This window comes from Polistes dominula, unplaced genomic scaffold (assembly GCF_049000335.1).
Source record: "Polistes dominula isolate Pdom_NZ unplaced genomic scaffold, Pdom_raw_medaka contig_20, whole genome shotgun sequence".
NCBI classification, from domain to species: Eukaryota; Metazoa; Arthropoda; class Insecta; order Hymenoptera; family Vespidae; genus Polistes; species Polistes dominula.
Genome location: NW_028301147.1, coordinates 5578565 through 5602341, shown reverse-complemented (window position 1 = coordinate 5602341; position 23777 = coordinate 5578565). Strand labels below are relative to the sequence as shown.

Genomic DNA, 23777 nt, shown 5'->3' with positions numbered 1-23777 from the left:
AAGATAAAACAATTTGTTTTTTTTTTAATCCAAAAAGTAAACTGTTTTGATTTAACGGTGAAACGAGTGAAGCGATCCACCATGCTCCGATACACTTGTTCATTTACAGTGAAGGTCATCTCTCATCCGGATAACTCAACGAGCTTCGAAGTAATCGAGTCTCAAGTGGAGAATCCATTGATTGATGCCGATCATCAAGATCTTCTCGCTATGAAGCAAATACCAGTGCCTGGAGATCATCATCATCGAACTCATCGAAAGAAGAATCAGACCATGGAGGAGAACGATCGTAAGTACTTTTTTATTTCTTTTTGTTTAATAATAAGTTATTAACGGATTGATTGGATTCATTTTATTTTTCAATTAACTTAATTACTCGGTTTCGATTAAGACTTATTATCTTATTAACGTTATCAATATTTTTTAATTAATATACTTTATATCAACTATCTCTTTAATTACATTTTTATTAAATAATCTTTGGAGGAAAAAAAAAAGAATCGATAATACCAATTGTATAATATAATATCGCATGATAATATCGTACCGCTAAGATTTATCGTAGCAAAAGTTTAATTTAATTTCAAGACCGTGAGTCGTCTCATTTCCTGGGCCTTCGTTTCCAGCACCCCATGCAGCAAAGTATATATCTCTGCAGGTCCGCATATTATTTCTCGAGTTGCCGGATTTCGAACTTTAATCCGCCATCGGAGTGAGAACCGGCCAAGTTTTCGTCTAAGATTTCGATAGGGCGCTTGGATCGAGACAGTTCGAATCTCTGTGCGAAAGTCGTTTTCAAAGAGATACGCTGTAGAAAGTCTGTGTATATATACGGGGTGTTCCAAAAAATTGTGACCAAACTTATACTACGTATTACTGAGATCAAATTGATTAAAAAATGTTCATATAAACTTATGTTGGAAAATGTTTTATAGAAAAGATATAAGATATATATTTTATAAAAATATTTATGATTTAATGGAGCAGTCATTAAAAAATATTCGATATTTCTTCCTTCTACTAAGCTTCCATTCGTCGAATTAATGTTAGCCGAACTCTTTCAAACATTTCAACTTTATTCGAAATAATAGTAAATACATTTTGAATACACTCGTAAAGTTCATCTTCTATTTCTATCTTATTTTTATAAATTAAATCTGTTCCATGACCCCATAAATAAAAGTCCAGTGGCGTTAAGTCAGATGACCAAAGAGACCAACTCATTGAACATTAAGATACGTATACACTTCTGTACACGAATTTTTCCTATAAATCTTTAAATGCGTATATTTTTTCAATAAATCATTTCAAACATAAGTTTATATGAACTTTTTTTCATCTATTTGTGGATTTCATTTTCAGTAATACGTAGTACAAGTTTGGTCACAACCTTTTTTCGACACCCCGTATATATACATATAATATACCTACCTACGTTTACATATCTATAGGTATACATCCGGCTGTTGTAGTTTTTACACTTTACAGGGACTAATTTGCTTAAAGTACCGTCAGTTTTTGACGGTGACGATCGTCTCGCGAGCAGATATTTCCTTTCTCAACTATAATGGTGCTCTTAAACTCAAAACTTTTCGCTTGAGAAAGTGCTTTCGACCGTGACATTTACTTTAAGAACGAGAGTTTAAAGTGGTCTGCTTACGTTTTTTAACTTTGGAATCTATTACCAGGTGAAACAAGAAATAGAAAAAAGTAAATAGTTGGATTAAAGGATAACCAGAGATAATTACTTTGGGCTCGATCCGGATGCAATCAATTTTTGATGCGTTATAGTTAGCATCGTTGCTCAGCACAAACTTTTTGTTATTTCTTTTTTCTGACCTTCCTTTCTCTTATAATCTTTATCCATTCCGCTGATCCTTCTTTTTTTTCTTCATCACCAAATACTGTCCTCTGTTCAGACTAAATTCTTTATTATCGTCTTTTTTCGTTCCCTTCTCCTATTATAATTAATTTTTCATTCGAGATAGAGAGGTATATATACGTGGGTAAATGGAAGGATGGATGGGCACCGAATAGGTTGGTAGAAAGAAGTATATCCATTTTGCAATTTACTTTTTTCGAATTATTAGCAAAAACCTTTGATAATACCTGTCCTCTACTTCATTTATTTTTTACTTGGTAAAATAGAAACAAAAAGTAATTTAGAAAGGCGAATAAAAATACTCATTTTTCTTCCACTACCCTCCTTTTTCATATATGACTTATATATAACTAAAAATAAGTCACACGTACATTTCTACACGCAGAACAGAAACAAGTATATATAGATATATATTCGAAAGCGAAAGAGCAAAATTCTCGGCACACGCGGATTCCGCATTCATACATACATCCAATTTCGAGAGAAACAGCCGGTTGAAGCTCCAAGGTCGTTTCGTGGAACGATGAATCTAAATTGTTCCTTCGATATGTGTCCCTGGTTTATGCGTAAAAACGAAACATATTTACTAGAAGGATAATACATAAAATCCTTCCATCCAATAAATTTCTTTAATTTCTATAAAATTCGTGTTATTCTTTTATTTTGGAAATTTGTTAAAAGTACAAAGAAGAAGATTTTTCTAAAATTTTCGTTACGCTGAGAAGATAAAGTTACGATAAATGAATGAAAAACAATTCATTTATATGCTATTAGAAAAATATATATACTATTAAAAAAAGATTATTATTATTATTATTATCATTATTATAAAAAATATCTACATAGCGGAGATGCATGAGTCAATATTTTTTGTTTTACCTATTTTATGTTTTATGAAAGTAAAGAGGAAAAATTGCATTTATTATATATAATAAAAGATTCCATAAAACAAGGGGGCTAATTTAAAGTTGGCTTGTGAAGTATCGTCACTTTTTATAAATTCACCCTGATAAATAAATATCGAAAAAGTTGATACGATAATAATATAAATAATTTTTCATATATTCATTCTTGAATAATAATATTCCCTCGTTTTTTTTTTTATTATATCAAGCTTTTCGTAAACAACTGTGGAACACGCGTGTCGCTGTTATACTTTTCCCGGAAAAATTGACGCGTGACAATAAAAATACGCGACACCGTTAAATTCTTCTTTTTCTCTCTCTCTTTCTCTTTTCTCTCTTTCTTCTTCCTGTCTCTTTTACTAACTTTTTTATTCATACCAGTCTCGTGAAAACAAATACGACATAAAATCGTTGCTACCATTGAGAAAACTAAACAAACGGGAATCATTATAATTATAATTCAACCACACGTGCCTAATTCGCGATTTTCAACTGTCGTTCGTATGCACGCGTCACTTAACGCATATATATATATATATATATATATATATATATATATATATATATATATATATTTTATATATGTACATATGTAGATAATCATATATACTTAAATGTATATGATATGTAGCATATGTTTCGTGAATTCATTCGTGAAAATGTACTATAGATTTGTACCACATCAAAAGCACAACGTTCTATCGATTACAAATCTATAGAAACGTTAACTTATGTATATATATACATAATATATATATATATACCCATGTATATCTATACATAGGTTTATCTACATATGTAAAGTAAAACCTAACCGCAAACTCGAACGGCAGTGGTTCCAAAGCATTACTCGAGTTCTCTCTCTCTTCTCTCTCCTTCTCTCGAAATATATATGCTCGCTTCATATGTTGTTTACTTTTTTCTCAATTAGTTTAGTACGAGCAGACAGATCGATCAACCACGACGTCGGTTTCGAGTATATTAGTAAGTTAGGAGTGACCACAAATACCGACTCTTTTTTAGTCCATAGTAAATGTATCATCTCGTCGAATTTTCTTTTCTTTTTTTATGAAAAGTGAAAATAAAAATACTCCAGAAAATAATCGGATAGTTTTTAGAAACTACTCGTAATTTATCGATCATCGATAGTGCCAATTAATAGCAAATCCAATACTTGATAAAACGTTTTTCTTTTATCAAATTATTTGTAGGAAGTAGAAATTAGATGTGTTGGAATATATAACTCAGATTCAAGAACGAAAATCAATCTCTTTGGTTCTCTTCTTTCTTATCTAGAAAACCATAGTTTATTTTAACACGTATAAACTTGCATGCTGTGGAGATCGGATGACGTCATAGATGTCGCCGATATAGAGAGCGAGTCATATGCCTAATATGTGGGGACCTTTGTTCCTTTTTCTTAGTCTATTAGAAACAGCCCTTCGGTAAAGACGTGCCATTCCTTGTGCACTTAAATATTAAAGTTTTCTGGTTAAAATTATATTTTGTGTTAATTTTCATTTAGAAGAACCCAATAATCCTACAAGATATATAATAGAGTTAAAAGAAAAAGAGATAGATTTTATTTTATACTTATCTTATGTTAGAGCTAGAAAAAATAAATTGTCCATGCGCTCATCTGTAAACATTGTTGTGTCATTAAAAAGAGATGAATTATGTATATATAATAAACGAACAGTCGAGAATGTAGCAGTTTAGAACAAACAATCAAATTAAAAGAACGAACCTTAGGATGATTTTTATTGATAAATATTTTATTACTAAACAAGAGACATCGTGGATTAATTTGTTAGTTTAAGATAGTGTCAAAGATATTGTTATTATTTTATTCTAATATTCATAAAAGCAAACATAAATATTACAAAATAATGAATGAAATGTTTGGAGGTTTTTAATTAAAGATATATACAGAAACGTAGAAACAAGAGAAGAGAACGAAAAATTGAGACAAAAGGATGTTTAAGTCATTTAATTTTATCCTACAAGCTGTCTCTTTTTTCCCCTTCAATTAGAAAAATAATAATTTTCTTTCACCCAAGTATCTCCAATTAATTTTCTTTTTTTTTATCTATAAAAGCCTAATTAGTAATTTTGGATTCAAACTATTTTCGATCTCCTATTCGTACACGTTATCCGAAACTTTAAAAATATTATCCGGCCATTGATTGATGCATTTCCATTACTTAAATTTTCGTAAGTCCACTTTGTAAATATACATACGTATGTGAGTGTACTTTCACACGGATTTATACTGACTCATATTGATTCACACGGATGTTCATGCGTGCATTCGGAAAACTATGCATACGCGACTACTAGAAATGATGATCTCTTTTGAAAATTTCTATGAATTTTCACGTATAACAGCTTTTATTCCTGCATCGTACACCTGAGCCATGCAAAAAGCTTCCACTTTCCAGATTTTATTTTTTATACAGAATAAGCTACCAATTTATAAATCATAAAAATGTTTAATGCACTTTTATGAATTGTAAAAATAAATTTGATTAACATTTTTCTACAAACGAGATTAGTGGATTAATTTATTTAAAGAAAAAAAAATTTTTAATTAAAATTATAATACACAATGCAATTTCTTTTTACTGTTACATACCGCCATACATACTTAGTGCGTTTCTAATCCCTTCCTATAATTACCTTGATATATATCTTTTTTATTTTTTACTATTTTTCTTTTTTCTTTTTTTTTTTTTTACATATGAAGAAATATATTTTATTTGTCTATAATAGATTGCTGCTCCAATTCTTATAAAAGGTACTCGACATGTACCTATTTCGAACGGTAAAACCGATCTTTCTTTGTCTTTCTCTCTCCTTCTTTCTCTATTGCTTCATTTACTCTTCTCTATTGGTCGAAGTTCCTCGGACACGAGTTCCAATTACCGCCAATCGGAATTGCCTCTGTTTCTAGCGGCCAACACGAAGAATCTTACGTGGCACGTCTGAAAGCGAACTTAAAGGATTGATATTCCTTGGTTACCTGACTAAGATCGTCTTGATCTACGGCACGTCCTTCGGGATTCAAGACGATATAGTTCGTTAGAGAATCGTCTTTCCTTTAACGACTCACAGACTGTTACTGTGTTCGACGATATTCCTAACGATCACTCCTATGATTCATTCTTTTCATCATTTTCTCATTAATGCAGCCTCTTGAAACTTGAACATTTTCGCAAGAGATTTACCATAAGAACCGAATCGCATGAGCTTTAAATTTTACAGTGAAATAACAAGAAAAAGCACTCGTGCGAGTGTGTGTGTGAGAGAGAGAGAGAGAGAGAGAGAGGAAGAAAAATAACAAAATCGAAAGTCGTATCAATTCATTGGTTGAATCTCTCCTTGTCGGAACCCTACTCTCTTCGCCAAACTAACTTTACTCCATTGATATTCCTGTAGTTTTCCACCAAGTGGTTAGTTCTTCCTACTCTTGCCTTCGTTTCTCCCTTCCTTTCTCTATTCCTTTCCGTTACTACGAGGGATCGACCGAACGTAGTACAGTCGTTTAAAGGGTCGTACCCAAACCAATGTAGCCAATGGATACTTCCGATCATCCCCTCTAAATAGACTCGTCCTGACTCAAATCGAGGAACTTATGGTTCCTCCTTAGAGTACCATCGTCTTTTCCTCGTCGCAGGAAGAAGGGTCGAAGAACCTCTCTTCCAACCAAAATAAAACGAATCCCTTCTCGAATCACTTCTAGAAGAGACATAGTAGAAGACAGAAAAAGAGAAAGAGAAAGAGGGTGAGAGTGAGGGAGAGGGAGAGGGAAAGGGACAGGAGGCGTGGGAGGTAGAGGGCTTGGAAAGAGATCTCGATCCTACTAAGATCCACCTTCTCCTTAGTCCTTAAAGTCTACCATCCCACAACGATTAATTTTACCATGGTAGCAGCTTCGTGGCATGCCCTTTTGACGATTCTACTTTAAATTTCATCGGTGAGTGCCTCTCGAAATGGGCGATGACACGAAAGGAAAAGTAAATCTCTGCTCACTACTTTCGCTTAACTTTGCCTTTACTAGACGTACTCTTTTTCCTTTTTCTTATTCTTGTTCTTATTCTTATTCTCCTTATTCTTATTCTTATTCTTATTCTTATTCTTATTCTTATTCTTATTCTTATTCTTATTCTTATTCTTATTCCTATTCTTATTCTTGTTCTTATTCTTATTCTTATACTTATTTTTCTTGTTTCTTTTGTTCTTTTTTTTGGAATTTTTTCTATCGTGTAAAGAGAATAGACCTACTTGGTTCTCATAAAAGTCGAATATAAAATATTGAGCTTTACTACGAGATGAATCAGTTTGCGATCATCGTTACGACCCTCTTTGATTCATTTTTGGAAATGGAAAGGGGATTACATTTTTGCAGGCGTTTAAGGGAAGACGAATGAATGGGCAGATGCAGGCAGTTCGAACCGAAGGAACGTTAGCTTTCTCTCTCTCTCAACGATTAAGGTAGTAGAAAGAGTACGAGAGGCCCGGAAGGATGATGGCCGCTCGTTTGTCTTAATAAACTGCGTCGAATCCACGCTCGCTGTGGTGCTTGACTTATGGCCAGTCATCTGGTAGGGCGGCTCTACTCATGAGAAATCTTCTCTCTTTCTTTCTCTCTCTCTCTCTCTCTTTTCTTCTTCTCTTTTCTCTTCTTCTTTCACTACTCTCCTATTTCTCTTTCTTAGCATCGTTAGTCCTCGGAATATTCAGAAAGGTTCGAGTAATCATTAACCCCTCTTCGATTCATCTATCAAACCAATAAGTTCTTTGTAAACGATGTATAACATTTGTCATTATGACAAATCAAGACTCCTTACGATTATATTATCTTTTATAGAGTTTAACCCCTATCATCGAATATTGAACAAATCTATCTATCATTTTTTTTATAAGTTTGCTAACACCATAATTCTCGCCACGTCGGATTTTCGTGATATTCTCAAAGGATTAGAAGAGAATAATAGAATTAAGTATACTTTATTTTTGTAATGTAAATATATAATGGTATAATTAAAATTCCTTATTGTTGAAAAATAAAGTTTTTCGTTCGTAGTATTGTTTAATAAATTATGATATTAAATAATTTTTATTCGTCGATATCAATTTTATGTTCATTATTTAAATACTTAAAAAGTTCCAATTACTGAGGATCAATGTGTTAACTCTTATTATGTATTATAAATACCAATATTTTATCAATGTGATTTTCAAATTAAAAAAAAATATATATTGAAACGGAATTAAAGAGTTGTGAAATGAAAAAGAAAAAGAGTGCGATAGAGATCGGTTGAACGGATAAAAATTATTCGTTATTGGTCGAGGCACAAGAAGGCGTCAGGTTAGATCATTTTTCTTTGGACTTGCTTATGGTTCACTACTTAGGCAACAAGCGAGGTCACCACGTCATACCGGTGCTCGTTGACGATTTATCATTTATTTGTATACGCGAGTTGGGAAACTAGGTCTCTCGCCTCGCTTATGTAAACGGTGAGAGCGCACGTACGGGTATAGTTCATCCTGGAATGTTTAACTTTGCCGATGGCAATCTTCGTTGGGGTAAGTGAGCAGGAAAAAATGTAGTAACAGGCGAATATAGGGAAAAATGTATAGGTGGAAAGGGAGAACAAGAAGTGACATGATGGAACAGCCCAAGCACGATAGAGCTTTCTGTCTTATAAAATTACGTTACGTAGGAGAAACATCATTTAATTAATTTTCTTTCTTTCTTTCTATATAGTACAAAGACATTGCAAAGTACTCATGACATCAAGATTATTATGTTAAAAGTTTCTTTTAAATTATGAAACTAAATATATTTTGAGAAATTATCAGTCGATAGATCTTTGTTTCGTTAAAAATATATAATGTTCAAGATGATTACTGATATGTTAAGGTAAATTTATAAATCGTATGAAAAATAATCGTAACATATAATGTTTTATTAGGGAGTATAAACAAAAAATAAATTATTCATTTTATAATTATAAGAAAAGTTAAGTCGTGTAAGTAAGTTCGTGACGAGTTCATTCATTTTTACTAATTAGACAATTAATTATTTAAAAAATCGTTCATTAGCCAGATTAAAAAAGTCTACATGTACAAGTAATGACTTTTCGCAATTTATCTTTATACAGTTTCGAGTAATCGATTGAATAAAATTTGAAAAGTTAATTAATTTCATCTCTTTTCTTTTACAGAAGCTCTGCCATCTGCAAAATCGGAAATTGACAAAATTCAGCAACCACCCAAGTTGATACTTCCAAGCACGTGTCATCACGCATATACATCGTGCAAGTAAGCTTCAATCCACATCGTACGCGCGTCATAATTACACGATAAGCGATTAACTTCGAATATTCCATTATTAAAACTGGAACTAAAGCTGTAGTTTATTAATAATATAGTAGACCGATCTATACATTTACTCAAAGATAGAGAGAAAGAGACAGAGAGACTGGAAGAAACAAGGACCAAAAGCATCCAACATAGTCATAGTAGAATAGAATGGTCATTTTATCATGAGTCTAGATGAGATTTATCGCGCTTAGTTGCATTCAAAGGCATTAACTACAGTATCGTTTATTTAGGAACGACCCGGAGTGCAAGGAATTATTACAGCCGGTCCTGAAATACTGTGGTTTGACGAGCTGCATGAGAAATGAATGTATGACAGCCTTACAACATTTCTATAAAATGGCTAATCACAAGCACTCCATCGAAATAGCTTTCTGTTTGTGCCGGTGAGTATGGACCTGTTTATACGATTCTATGAATAAATACTAATCTGCGTAAGTGCTTATTATTTAGTTTCGGCAATAATCATTTTCTCTGTCTCATAAATCTAAAAGCGAAAATTAATAAAAGGTACATGATTATTGTTTAGTAAGTACATTTATTGTTTTTCTTATATCGTTTATTATTATTAATATTAATCAGTGTTTATATTCAAGCCTATATATATATACATAAACGTAATAGGAAGAACAAATAATACTAGTCGAGGCACGATCGAGCGATGATATATTTCCGAGACGAACGCAACATGTTGATAGAACGTCAGCGACAGCCGCGACAACATAGGTACAATAATATACGCGTGAAACCCAGTATGAATTAGGCGCAACGTGCTACTACTCGATGCAAAAATTTCCATAATGTTCTATGTGTATTCCCATATGAGTATACGGTCAAACGAATATAACGTTACAACGGACTGATTCGTAGGACAAAACGCGAACTAGTTCGATTTCAGGAATCATGCATTGTGCTCAATCAGAAGCCAATCAAAAGCATCCGGCTTACGAATTGCCGTCGCGTCAATATCATCGTACGTTGTTACACACGTCAATCCATCCGCAGAAAGATAGATATAACAGAATCAACGATATCGTAGATTACGTCACGAATGAAAAGTATAAACGAATTGATGGTCATCAAGCTATCATCAGGCATTTTGAACAGGGATTCCCTTTCGATTTATACGACCTAAAGATATCTGTATTAAAACGCATCGTCAAAGTTACGATATCATTTTGAGTAACGAGCTTTTACGAACTTGTACGAGGGTTGTATTTTATTCATGAAGACATTCAAGGCGAAGTAAATTGCCAGGTATAAATCTGTTCTAAGTACTTAAGAAGTGATATACTATAGCGGAGCGTTAATATTCTTCATTTGTAAACTCGCGTTCTTAGCGTAAGGTTTGTTTTGCAAATCATGCAACAGGTTGCTTTCTAAACTTCTATAAACGTCACGTATCATAATGGAGAGTTTCAGACGAAAGAGATCGCAAAAGGAATCCTCGACATCTTTCATTCTAAATAGTACGCAACCACAGAAGGATTATTATTTCATAGAAATGTATTTGTAAAATAGAACGAGTTTGTATATCGTATCGTTCGTTGATAAATCGTCAGTTGTACAAGCGATGGTAAATCGTTTCTTTTAAAAAAAAATATACGAATGAAATAAAGAGGAAGAGACAAAAAAATAAGTTAAAAAAAGAAATAAAAAATTTATCCCTTTGGCAAATATACCATGAAGTATTATCGACGAGTCGACAAACCGATGCATAACATTTTTATTTAATCATCCTTTCAATTAACGCGATCGTGTTGTACAGAAAGGCCGTATTTTCACGGTTGACGGAACGCTCAATCACTATCCAATCAAATTGCACAGCTTTCGAGCAACGTTCTACGTGGCTCACCCCAAATCCAACAAAACGAAGTTGGTGTTCGTGTCGGTTGATGATCACTGCATGCTACAACGCGATCTATTAAATCTGTGAAATACCGTTGGATGCAGCTAACGTAAAGCCGTGATTATCAATTTTCATTAAAGCTGTTTTACGCATTCGCGGCTTACCCGTGATAGAAATTTTATTAAATTTTCTTCCTTCGATCGTACAACAAATGAGCTAGAGGAAAGAGTTATAGGGGGAGGATAAAGCAAGGAGAAAATAAGAGGGAGAGAGAGAGAGAGAGAGAGAGAGAGAGAGAAAAGTTTTGTTGCCATGATACTTAGGTAGATTTATAAATATACGTGTATGTATATAAATTTAAATCTACGTGGACATGCAGGACGATGATAGGATGAAATCTTTCATATTAATTTGCTTGCCTAATGCATCCCATCTCCGAAATTTAACGACGCTGCTAGCTGGCGCTAGCTATTACGGAATGCACATTATGAGACATTGGGTACATTAGGGTTGTAAATGACGATTACAACACGCCGCTCCGACCATCTCATTACGAGAGATAATGTACCCTTAATTCATTCGCGTGTTCTCGGTTTACCGGTCTAATACAGAATACTTTTAAGAATAAAAGAATTTATGCCATTTTCCCGGATAAAGATATTTAAATTTTGTTGTTAATATTTTATGTTAGTTGAGTTTTTATTATGTAAGCGATACTTATTTTGATATTATAAATATATAAAAATCTACGCTTTAATTAGGTTGTCTGTTTTAAATTACTGTCCTATTCCAATTCAATTTCAATTATACTTACATGGCACATAAAGAAAAAAAAAAAAAGAAAGAGAGAATGAGAAAAAGAGAAAAAGAAGGAGAAAGAGAAGAGTGGAGAGTTTGAATGAGTGTGTGAGTGTGAATGAGTGAGAAACAGGGAAGCTGTATTTGATGTCCTATACTGAATTCATAAAAGCCGCACAAAAGCGTCCAATTAAAGGTCAATCGAGCTGTCTCCATTGAAATGGCAATATACCTTCCGCAATAACCATGTAAACTGATATTAAAGCGTGAACACGTCAGAACTACGTAATAAAGTTTTTACAGAAAATCGAACATATATACGTATATATTGTACGTGCATATCTACATAATCAACATTAATCGGAGTTGTTTCAAAGCTAAATACTACTTTGCATTATATCTCAATAAAGATTGCATTAAAAATGTTTGCATTCAAATTAACCATCAATTTAAAACGATTTCCATTGAATAACTACGCATATCTAAGCAATAAAAAAAAATCTGTATTCATTTTTTTTATTTATACAAATTGATTTATTTTTATTTAGAGTTTGAACGTACAAATCTGTGAAATGATTTTCACATCTCTCAGTTCGGCACGATTAGTCAGACCTAGAAGAGAGAAAGAATAGGAATGAGGCATTCGTAAAAGTTCCGCATCAGTTAGTAGATCCCATGAGAATGCGGAAAAAGGAGGCTGGATAGAGGCTTATCCTTTCTAACGAGGCTTCTATAACTTTTAAGTGGCTTTCGCCAGCAAAACAATGCGAAAAGTTTCCTTCCTCGTCGTTTTCCACATTTTGGTTTATTTTCTTCACCCTCTTCTTCTTCTTCTTCTTCTTCTTCTTCTTCTTCTTCTTCTTCTTCTTCTTCTTCTTCTTCTTCTTCTTCTTCTTCTTCTTCTTCTTCTTCTTCTTCTTCCCTACACACCTCCTCCTCTTCTACGTCACTACTCATTCTTCCATTCGATCTTTCCTTTCTACTTTGTTTCTTTTTTCCAGCGGCCTTCTATTTCCGTTAGTCTCGGGCCATCTTTTTATTCGAATTAATTTTTTTCTATCTTTATTTCTTTATTTATATGATTATTTTATTTATTTTCGTTTCTATTTCCTATTTTGCGCAGGAATGGATACGTATGCTTGAAGATTTTTAGTGAGTTGACTAAATAAATTTTAATTTTTTCTCTCTATTTTCATTTCTTTTTTAATCAATAAAAATAATTAATTTTAAATTTATTATATCACATTACTTACTGACAGCGAATTAAATGAATACAAGCTATGTAGAAAAATACATACAAAATGTCAGTTAAGTTAAACTCGAATTTGTCGATAATATGATTTGGTTTATTTGGATAAAATAAAATAACAATCTACGACATCACATTTCTTCTGCAAATTGTTAATAATTATAAATAACAATATTCAGAAAGCTGAGATAACAAAATGGTTTTATATTTTAATATCACTAAAATAATATTAAACATAATGAAATATAATAAAAATTTTTCATTAAATGTTATGCAATAACAATTAAGTAGAATCAAGTTTTAGTGAATTAATCAATAATCGAGATCATTGTAAAGCGTATTTTTAGGCTATCAGTCAATAAATGCTGGTAGTGTAAATCTTATTAATTGATTGCTAGTAAACAGTGTATTAAACAGTAGACTCCCATATAAAATAAGTTTCTATAATGCGTCAAAGATACATATTCTAACTATTGTTTTAATATAATACGATTGCTCGTAGAACGTGTCATATAATAAAATACGATAATTACCCGCATTCCCAAATTAAATTTATTTTAACTGAGCATTACATTGTGGTACTTGTCTCTATCTATTTCATCTCTACCGTAATTATAATGTTTTGTTTTCTGTTAATTTCTACCGCTTTATTATCAATAAATAGTTTTCAGATGGGAAGAATTTTCTCAATATTTAACATATTCAAGACGGGTGCCATTTTTTCGAATATCTTGCTTTTGGGAAGCACTTTTTTGGTTAGTTTTCCCACTGAACGCACCTTGATTTGAATTAAATGCATTTTATTAATACCATCAATGTACCACCAATGGTACAAGCCGACTTATAGAACAGTCATGCATGAACTATCAGTAATAGAAACCGTTCGATGAGAAAATCAAACATGTACCATCGGTTTTAAATCCCAATGTGAACGTATTAAATATTATAGTATTTTATTTGAAAATACGTTTTCATAAATTATTATTAGAATTATTTGTTAAACAAAAAAAAACGCGTTATAGGAGGAACCTTTTTATGTATAACGCCAACTCATATTAACCACGTTATACTGGAGTCTATTATATTTTATTTATTTATTTTTCTCACGTTCTCTATTACACAAGGACGCACAATCTTATTACATGACACCATCAGGGAGGTGACTAAATAAATATCGAACGATGAGAAAATAAAAGAGAGAGAGTGATATGAGGCTTAACTAGGAAAAGCTGAATAAAATACGTAGCCAAGTCGTTTAATGCTCGCTGAACAATACCCACCTCGCGATATACCTCTTTGGGAATTCTTCTCGTAAGAATCTCTGGGAATAAGCTCTCGTTTTCTGCGAAAAGATGAGACATGAAGGAAGGCCAGAATAAGTAGAGAAAGAAGAAGAAGAAGAGAAGAGAACAAAATGGAAGAAGAAATGATATGCTCTTGGTCTTCCCTTCTGTTTCAAAAGGTGCTTTGTCTTGCGGTAAATTGGCGCGTCTGCACGATTCGTTTCGGATTTACCTCGCGTTATTTTTTTACAAAGGCCTCTGCACAAGAAACGTTGCTGTACCTATTCCCTTGAAATGTGGTCTTTGGAGAATCCTCTTCGCTTCTCTTCTTGGACATTAAACTTGCGAACCTAACTTCGTGTGTGTGTGTGTGTGTGTGTGAATTATTATTAAACGTATTTTTCGACCCCTCATTACGAGTTTAGTAATTAATTTTTAAATAATAATTATCTATTAATTCGTTTCATTTTTAGGAACAAGTAATCACCATGTATTAACAATCTTAAAAATATTTAAAATAATTTCAATGATAACAAGATATTTACTAATAATAAAAAAATAATTTTATAATTTCATTTTAGATTTATTATATATACATTTGCTTACGTCGATAATGACATCAGAAGGTTAACAATTATCTAAATAGTATATTCTGTTTCTATTTTATAGAAAAACTGATGGCAGGAAAGACGAGTGCATAATTGCTCAAGAAAAAATGCATCCTGCATGTGCGCAACGTGTAGAAGGTGTTGATATGCCAACATGTCACAGTTTAGCAGAAATTTGCAAGAAAAATGAAGCCTGTCGGCAAGTATACATTTTCTATGATTTGAGTAATTAAAACTATTTTCATTTTTCACTTAAAATTGCTCGATCTTGCTATGTCCTATTGAGGTTTAATTAGTTCATTAATATTTTATAATGTTTCATATTCCGTCAAAAAAATTAAGTTAAAACGTTCAGTATCTTTTTATCGACTTTATCTTCAAATTTAAATATATACTTCCGAAAAAACTTCGCAAATAATTTCACCGTAATAATTAAAAAATGATCAGTATTTTTATACTACTTAAATTTCAAATTTTATACAATAATGTATAATGACGACTTTAATAGTTGATATAGTTAGACGATGAAAATAATTATTCGACAATTTGAATTCTTTATTCGAAAATTTCATGCTAAATAAATGTATCTTTAATAACTGTAATATAAGATGACCCATTTACATTTGTAAAATTGGTCGCCATTAAATCAGAGATAAAGAAGTGTATTTTTGATAACTAACAATGTTAAAAGTACCTTTGACCTACATAAATTTTTAAAATTCATCTCATTTAGAATATGGATGTGCTGTTTGCAAAACTCCCTTCGTTAAAAATCTCTTTTACTTTCTCTTTTTTCTTTCGTTTTATACCTCGTAGACGAACAAATATTCACGTTGAAAAGATTTCTTGTGAAGTTCAGTGCTTTTCTTAGTTACTAAGATCTTTATTACTCGTGTTTGAAAATGCAGCTGAATTACAAATTCTTTCGGTACGTTTGTTTTTAGAAACAATTGACTTTAACCCTACGTCGCGCCGCATTAAGCTTTATATTTTATCGAAAAAAGAAACAATGCTTTTTGAAGGAAAATTACCTTAGGGCATCAGTAAATTAGTTTGCAAAAAGAAAGAAAAAAAAACAAAACAAAATCAGAAACTTAGATGATATGAAGAAATAAAATACCTATTATTAGTGATAATAGTAAAATGCAATGTGAATATATCTAATAATATATTATTTATATTAATATATATAACCATTGTCGCTAATATTACTTACTTTATATAAAACCTACAACAAATTTTTGTCTGGTACTCTTAATATTTTAATAACACTTTAATAAGATTAATAAAATGTATGTGGGGATATTTTTTTCTGGAGAGAGAAAATTAATATTATAATTAAAAAATGAATAACATATAGTGATATACTATGAAGTATATGGTAATTGATTAAAGGAAAAACAAATAAGAACAGATATTGTTCCCTTTCTTAGATAAAATAAATCCTATCGTATTAGACTTCTTTTAATTTTCTTATTGACTAAGATGCACGCTTAGCTTTTGATCGATCGAATGACTCATTAAATTTATCCAAACGATTTTTCTCTTCTCCCTTTTGCTCGACTTAGGAGTCACTTAAGAAATTTTAAAACCGCCGCTTTTTCTCTAATTACTCAAACGACGGGCTCATTTAGGGAAACGTCTTGACGTCCCTCTTTTAATTCTCTGATTAATGAATCAAGTAGGGTCGCATTTTTCCCTCTTGAAATCGACGAAAAATCGTTCCAATTCTGTCCTTGTGTACTCACTTACAAGTAATAGCAATTCATTTATCGTTAATCAAACTATCTAAACATTATTTTAATTCTTCTCTTTTCTTTTTTTTTATGTCTTTTCTGGAACATTTAGCTCAAGATTGGAGCGTTACGAACAGAGTTGTGCGGTAGACAGCGTAACTAAAAAATGTGCTGGACCACCATCAGATTGTAGAAAAGCGATGCTGGGTATACTTGGTACCGAACTTCGTTCGAATTGCGCTTGCAAAGGCACCGACTTCACGCAACTCTATGACTGCCTTGGTTGGCAGAGACTCCTTTGGGTTAACCCGTGTGTAGGTAAGTTAATTAAGTTCTAGAGACACTCTAAGCGCTCTATGTTATGCATGTACATTAGCTGAAAACCAGAATTGTAAGAGATATATATATATTATCATATTCTCGTAATAAGTTTACACGTAATCGGCTTTTCAGAAATAACTTTTATTTTCCTCTGCAAAGTTATTTTTTAACCTCTATCTTGTACTTGTATAAATATTAAAAATATCATATTTTGTTATTATTTAATTAAAAATTATATCAAATGTACATAAATATGTATTGTACATTGATCTCATTTGTATGACATTGACGTTTGAAAATTGCTTTATATTAATCAAGAGAATCGGCATTATTTAATACGTATTGTTGTCATCATAATCCAAACATATTCGACTATTATTATTGGATATCGTGACTAGCAAAATCTATTTAAATTCGATCAACAAATTCTATGTTTAATATGTATGCTCGAGCATAGCTAGCCACTTATTTTCAAATTACAATAGTTATTTCCAACTTTGGAAAATATGTTGAGCGAATAACTACCAAAGGAACAAGTTGTTTATCAATACCAACAAGCATAATATTAGTATATAATTATAATTAATAATACTTTATTATAATTGATCATATTTCTTTAAATAATATTAAATTATAATACTGTAATATAATTAATAATACATTAGCTTTGAGATTTCCAAAATTTTACTATCCAAAATATAGATCATTTTATTATCATTGAATGAATCTTATAATTTTGATTAATGTAGTATTAATAACTAAACTTAATTTACGAATAAAAATTATATAAAATTTCGAGGTCACATAATATATAATTTATATTTCGCTTTTATTCCATTCAATTTTATTCTTATTCGATAATATTTTACCCATATCTTAAATAAAATAGGTCAGACTAACAGGATCGATTTAATCCCCGAAAGAAATGGGCTCACAAGTTTATGATAGCTGTAACGAATATTTTATTGGCAGATTAAGAAAAAGAAATTCATTTCGTTCTTTTCAAAATGGGAAAAAGGTATGAAAATATCGACTTAATTTGGTGCAACGCTGTTAGGGGACTTGTATGACTATCGCCTACGGGTTGGTGTCGTGCAATATTTCAGTGTCCAGAGGCTCTAGGCTGATTACAATTTCAGGTGGAACCGTACCACGCCGTCGGGTGGTCCTGCCTACGTTGCTTCACCCTTGCAATGATAGAAATTGCGAAATGAATAATGGAATGTTGCAAACGGTTATATATCATTGCTTTTACGCTCTTGTCGTGTAATAATGAGCATGTTTATGGAAAACCTTGTTGATGGAGGATTGGGAAAGATGAAGAAAAGTGAAGCTTATTTTCTTATCGAGTTTATACAGCATGTTTTAAAAACAAATGATTTAACTTTTAAACGAGCGAAATTTATTAATCATAGTGATGGAGAAGATTCATTTGTCATATTCATAAAACAATTTCTTATCCATACAATTAGTAAAATATGCTTTGAACCTTTTAACTAGGGATCGCGAGTTATGTCGTCATACTACTTTAAAGACAAAGCAAATAAATTTAAAACTTAATATCATTTATTTATTATTATTTATTACATAACAAATATTTATAATCCCTAATTAATTAATAATCACGTAAAGTATAAATTATTACCTTACGTATTTATTTATATATGTACGCTTTTGGTAAATTAGTTTTTCAATTATAGGTATAAACTTTGGTCAGCCAGTATAAAGAAAGAAAATACATAACAAAAATCAAGATTAAAGATTACTATTGATGAATTATACAATGTAGTAGTTTGCTTATATTTCGATCAAAATTTTAACAAGATTTCTCTTATATCGTTCAGTTGAATCTCAAAAGGACTACCATATACGTCGAAAACACCATCACTATCAAAGAACAACGCCGATTGGTACTATACCATCGACACCGATAACGATGACAACATTGTCGTCGACTACGAGAACACATATAAGCATGACGGCGACTACGACGGTCACCGCGGTCGAGCGAGTTGAAGATAATCAACTACCGGAAGTAACGAGGTGGCCGACCACCGAACCCACGGAAACTTTAGAAATTACGACTAACACTGTTAGCACGACACCGAGCACGACTACAACGACCACCACACCTCCTCGTGAGTATTGTCTTTTTCGTTTAACGATTGTTTCTCAGAACGTGTCTACTAAGACAATGTTAAAATATTAAATTATTTCTTAGAGGAAAGAGGAAAAACGTCAATTACATACTCGTGTATCAACAATAATTACAATTGTATCATAAAATGAAAAGTATGTTGATATAATCATGGCTTCAACTAATATTTGATCGACTTCGTCGTTTGCCAAATTGATTAACTCTACAAAATAAAAAGTAGAAAAAAATTGTTAAATATACGTCGTAAAATTATTTATTATTGAACAATCATACAAATCAATTTCATTTGGTCGCGTTAAATCTAATTAGTGAGGACATTTATTTTAAGTATAAAAAATGAAATTTGACATTATTTCTTGAAAATTTGAATTGAGCGTTTTAAAAATGACATTTTGATCATATGTATTTGTATTAATTGTAAGTAATAAATATTAATCTTTTTTCAGGTTTTTGTGTTGTTCAAAGACCGAGACAGAGTCATCAGTATATACGGGAGGGTAAAGGGAAAAGGGTGAGTTAATTATTTCCTTTGACTAATACCACATGCGTACATGTGTACGTAAGTTAATTGTATATAATGAAAGTGTTCTTGACGTTAAGGTTCGTCGAATGAACCTACTCTTATCGATTAACTATGTAACACAATAAACGATCTTGTCGGTAGCTTTATCGTGAAGACGAGCCAGAATGTTCAGAGCTCTGCCAATGTGGCGAAGGTGAAGTTCTTATCTGCAATACGATCTGCGTCGATTCGTCTCCTTGCAAAACGGACTTCGCATACTACAATCATGAGGCCCCAGCCTATCAAGCCCATCGTGGTCCATGCCTTTGCTATAGCGGAGGTTTCATATGTATGCGTCCATCACCTGGTAAGTAAAGCCATTTTTGACGCATTCGCTTGAACATATTCTTCGATCTCTCATGTCGATTTTATCCTTCGACACTTTCTATCCTATATACCATAATACTTTTTCAATATTGAAATAACTACAATTTTTCATATTTCATACTCGTCGTCTCGATATCCACTTTGTCATATGTATATATGCGATATTTTTAGTATATGTAATAAATATGTTTCCTACTGAAAAAAATAAAATAAAATAAAAGAAAGAATATATTTAATAATATATTATTTAGGCGTAGATACATCCAAATATCGGTTCATTTGAAATCTTATATTTCGGAAATATTATTTGAATTTAATAGAAATTTATGGTATGATTTCTTTCACTTATTGTTAATGATTATTAACAAAAAAAATAACGCGTTAAATGTTTAGCTATTATCAATTTATACTAATTACAATTATTACTATCAGATAAACTGGTATATTAATATTTCCAATTTGTGTATAAAAATAATTAATAATTTAGTAATATAATAATACGATGATTGTAATAACGACAGTAATAGTAAAGTTAGTATCAGCGAAAGAAATAAAGTTGAACATAACTATGTAACTATATACTAATACTGTCATATCAGAGGCATAAAATGTGTGTATATGTTATAAAAATGATCTTTTTAATTTATTTTTTTCTCATAACAGGAGCATACAGTATACCACATGGAGTTTTTATGTTCTTGGGATATAGTGAGAAGGATGAGACCTTGCTAAGGCCACACAATAATCTTACGGTTCTAGATGCCGTGTCGTCTCTCGACAATTTTATGAGAGAGGAAGTAAATAATCAGGTAAATTGCGTCAAAACGATATAATACCAAGATAATGGTATGATTAAAATTTGAATTAACAATGATTAACATATTATATTAAAGCAGAAGCCTATGTCGATTCGTTATGGTAAACACTTTTTGTTCTTTTTTTACCCGATAAAAATGAAGTGAAATAAAATTTCAAATTTCTATGAATATAATTAAAGACTTTTCTACTTCCTTCATAAAAGAATCAGCACTTTTAATAATTCTTTGGTATTGGCGAATAATTCACTGAAAATTTGTCGCTTGCAAAGAAGAAAATTGCTTGGAAAAAAATTGGTAATACGAAGAAACGTGAAATCACGTTGAAACGTTTTTTATTTTCCTTTTACAGACCGTATGCACGCTCTTCCTTTACAATATGACTCGAGAGAACGTGATTGCAGTAGCACGTCTTGGTACGGACAATCCACCCTTAAATAGCAGTCAAGCTCAAAGCTTGCAACACCTCTTGCGAGTTAAGGTAAGCAAATACTAATTCGTCTATTTATACTTGTATGTATATATGAGTTCATTTAAGTCGTTTCATACGAATGATAATTCTAATCAAATATTCTAATCATGCAAACGATAAAAAGAAAATATGTTAACAGCAATATTATGAAATTATTCTGAAATTATTTATAGTCACTATTCTTCTATCAAAATGTTTATGCTTACAAAATATAATGATCATTGAATAGTGTGTACGAAAATCTTGTAGTCGGAAAGTCTTGTAGTCTTGCTGTAGAAAAGTGGAAATAATGTTGAAGTTTTAATTGATAATAGTTCGCGAAACGAAGACTTTAAATAGGTAAGAAATCAAATGAAAGAAAATTCACAGAGTTCTCGATTGTGTTTTCTTGAAACGAACCAAGAAAGACTAAGTAATATCATGTTGCAATAATGAGCTTAAATTCTAACTGCACGAAAATTCTAATTTATTTAAAGAAATCCAACGAACCTAACGCTAAATTAATTCTTTAGAAAATCTTAAACACTTTACTTTTTTGTTACAAAGAGACAAAGATTTTATTATCAACGTTGTAACCACAGTTTGTAAAATTTCTATGTCTTGACATTAAACTTTATTGTAATGCAATTTAGATGAAGTATTTCCTTGTAATAGTTATCTCGTCATTACTACCAATAAACGTGAATAGAGTTCTATTTGCAATATGACAATAAATTCATTTCGAATAGCAATAAAAACAATGTTAACCGAAAATTAGCTGAATATAACATTAAAACTAGCATGATTGTCTCTCTATTGTCACTTCATTGTATGAAAATTACTTTTTCAATTTATATTGTACTTATATAGTAATAATAATAATAATAATAATAATAATAATAATAAATATTTATTTAATAATTTAATAATTAATTATCATAATAAAATTATTCCGATTATTCTATCATCAAGGAAAACACTTTTCTTCTGATTTTATGACTCATTCCTAGACTGCAAATAATCTTTTATTGGCTAGGTCACTACTTTGAAATGTTCCTTGTAAACAAACCGAGACTTCAAAGGTCTCCGCATACTGCTATGTCAACGAGAACAAACCTATTCCTAAACTCCCTTCTTATTGCGACAGTATAAAACCCAGCATCTAACATAGCATTATAATTAATTATTAGATGTAAATATTAATATTGAGAAACCCATTAACAAAATGTGCAAACGGGTAAATGTAGTTATTACTCGCTTAAAGTCTTATGAATGGAGGTAATTAACAACGAATACATTTAATCATCGATATATTCTATGAGCACGCAATTGAAACTCTCGCGTAACAAGCGAGATGTCGATAATGTAAGCACCAAAATCGAACACGCTTCTAATCTTCGGGATTGAATTAAATCGCGTTCATCATTAGGATTTATTCAATTCCCAGGAGAGAAGGAAAATATAGTTAAATATTTGTAGGATGAATTTTCTAACACTAATTGATTTTTAATGAATAAATGTTTTTGTGTTAGTCAATAGTAATATAGAGAACACGCAAAAAGCGATTAGTCAATAAATCGATAAAGAATTTACAACGAATACAAGAAATAATAAGTAAGTCGTGCTTTTTATTTTTTTTTATACGCCTAAAAAATAAGCTCGAATCAAATGAAACATTAAATTGGCATCGAATCGTTTCGAAAATCTGTAGGTGAAAATCCGTCTAATTCGTCCTCATGCATAAAATGAGGGGAGGAATTGAAACGGCTGGATGACGCTCCATAAGGGGTGGTAGTGACGACAAGAGGGTGTAGAGGATTGGGTAGAGAAAGGGAGGATTTCTACCTGCAACCAAAGCCGATTGACCGGCGCAAAATGTCGCGCATTTAAAGTTCCGTTCACATCGAACCGTACGGGATACATCGGCCGATTTCATTGCCGTACAAACGTTCTATACTAGGTGGGCAAAGTAAAATGTTACTTTTAAATTTACCTCTAAAATATTTGGTTGCCATTTTTTATTTCTATACAACGTTTAAAATGATATCAAACCGTCTTGAATCAAAAGGAAAAGAAATCTTAAATGTTTTGCAAACGTATAATAACATTTGAAAAAATACAAAAAAAATTCTATTTCAAAATAATATTGTTAAAAAAAACAAATGTTCGTTGTTGCGATCTAGAATTAATTTTATTCGAAATATTTATTTACTATCTTCAAGAGAGGTCTGTTTAAAATGTTTCACCCTGTATAGGAAGAACGAAGTAGAACGAAGAGAGGAAAGTTAAAAGTATCGAAAGTTTCGAGCGAGTTACGTGAGCTTCCAATGCGATTTCCAATTTGCGATTAAACGTCGACCGATTTGCAATTTGATGGAAGCTTCGCGGATTTGAATGGACACCGTGGGTGCTTGCTATTTCATTGAACGTCACAATACACACTTTT

General features: G+C 31.6%; 1 protein-coding gene across 1 annotated transcript in view; it reads left to right on the top strand.

Moving 5' to 3' along the window:
• Gfrl (Glial cell line-derived neurotrophic family receptor-like) overlaps window positions 1-23777 on the top strand; it is a 238459-nt gene that overhangs the window by 189069 nt on the left and 25613 nt on the right. The window contains exons 7-16 of the mRNA XM_089177345.1: window positions 110-289; window positions 9018-9114; window positions 9408-9560; window positions 15023-15160; window positions 16810-17015; window positions 18863-19156; window positions 19623-19687; window positions 19841-20045; window positions 20729-20874; window positions 21233-21361. Of these exons, the coding sequence (XP_089033471.1) occupies window positions 110-289; window positions 9018-9114; window positions 9408-9560; window positions 15023-15160; window positions 16810-17015; window positions 18863-19156; window positions 19623-19687; window positions 19841-20045; window positions 20729-20874; window positions 21233-21361 (1613 nt within the window). The remainder of the gene's footprint in view (window positions 1-109; window positions 290-9017; window positions 9115-9407; window positions 9561-15022; window positions 15161-16809; window positions 17016-18862; window positions 19157-19622; window positions 19688-19840; window positions 20046-20728; window positions 20875-21232; window positions 21362-23777) is intronic.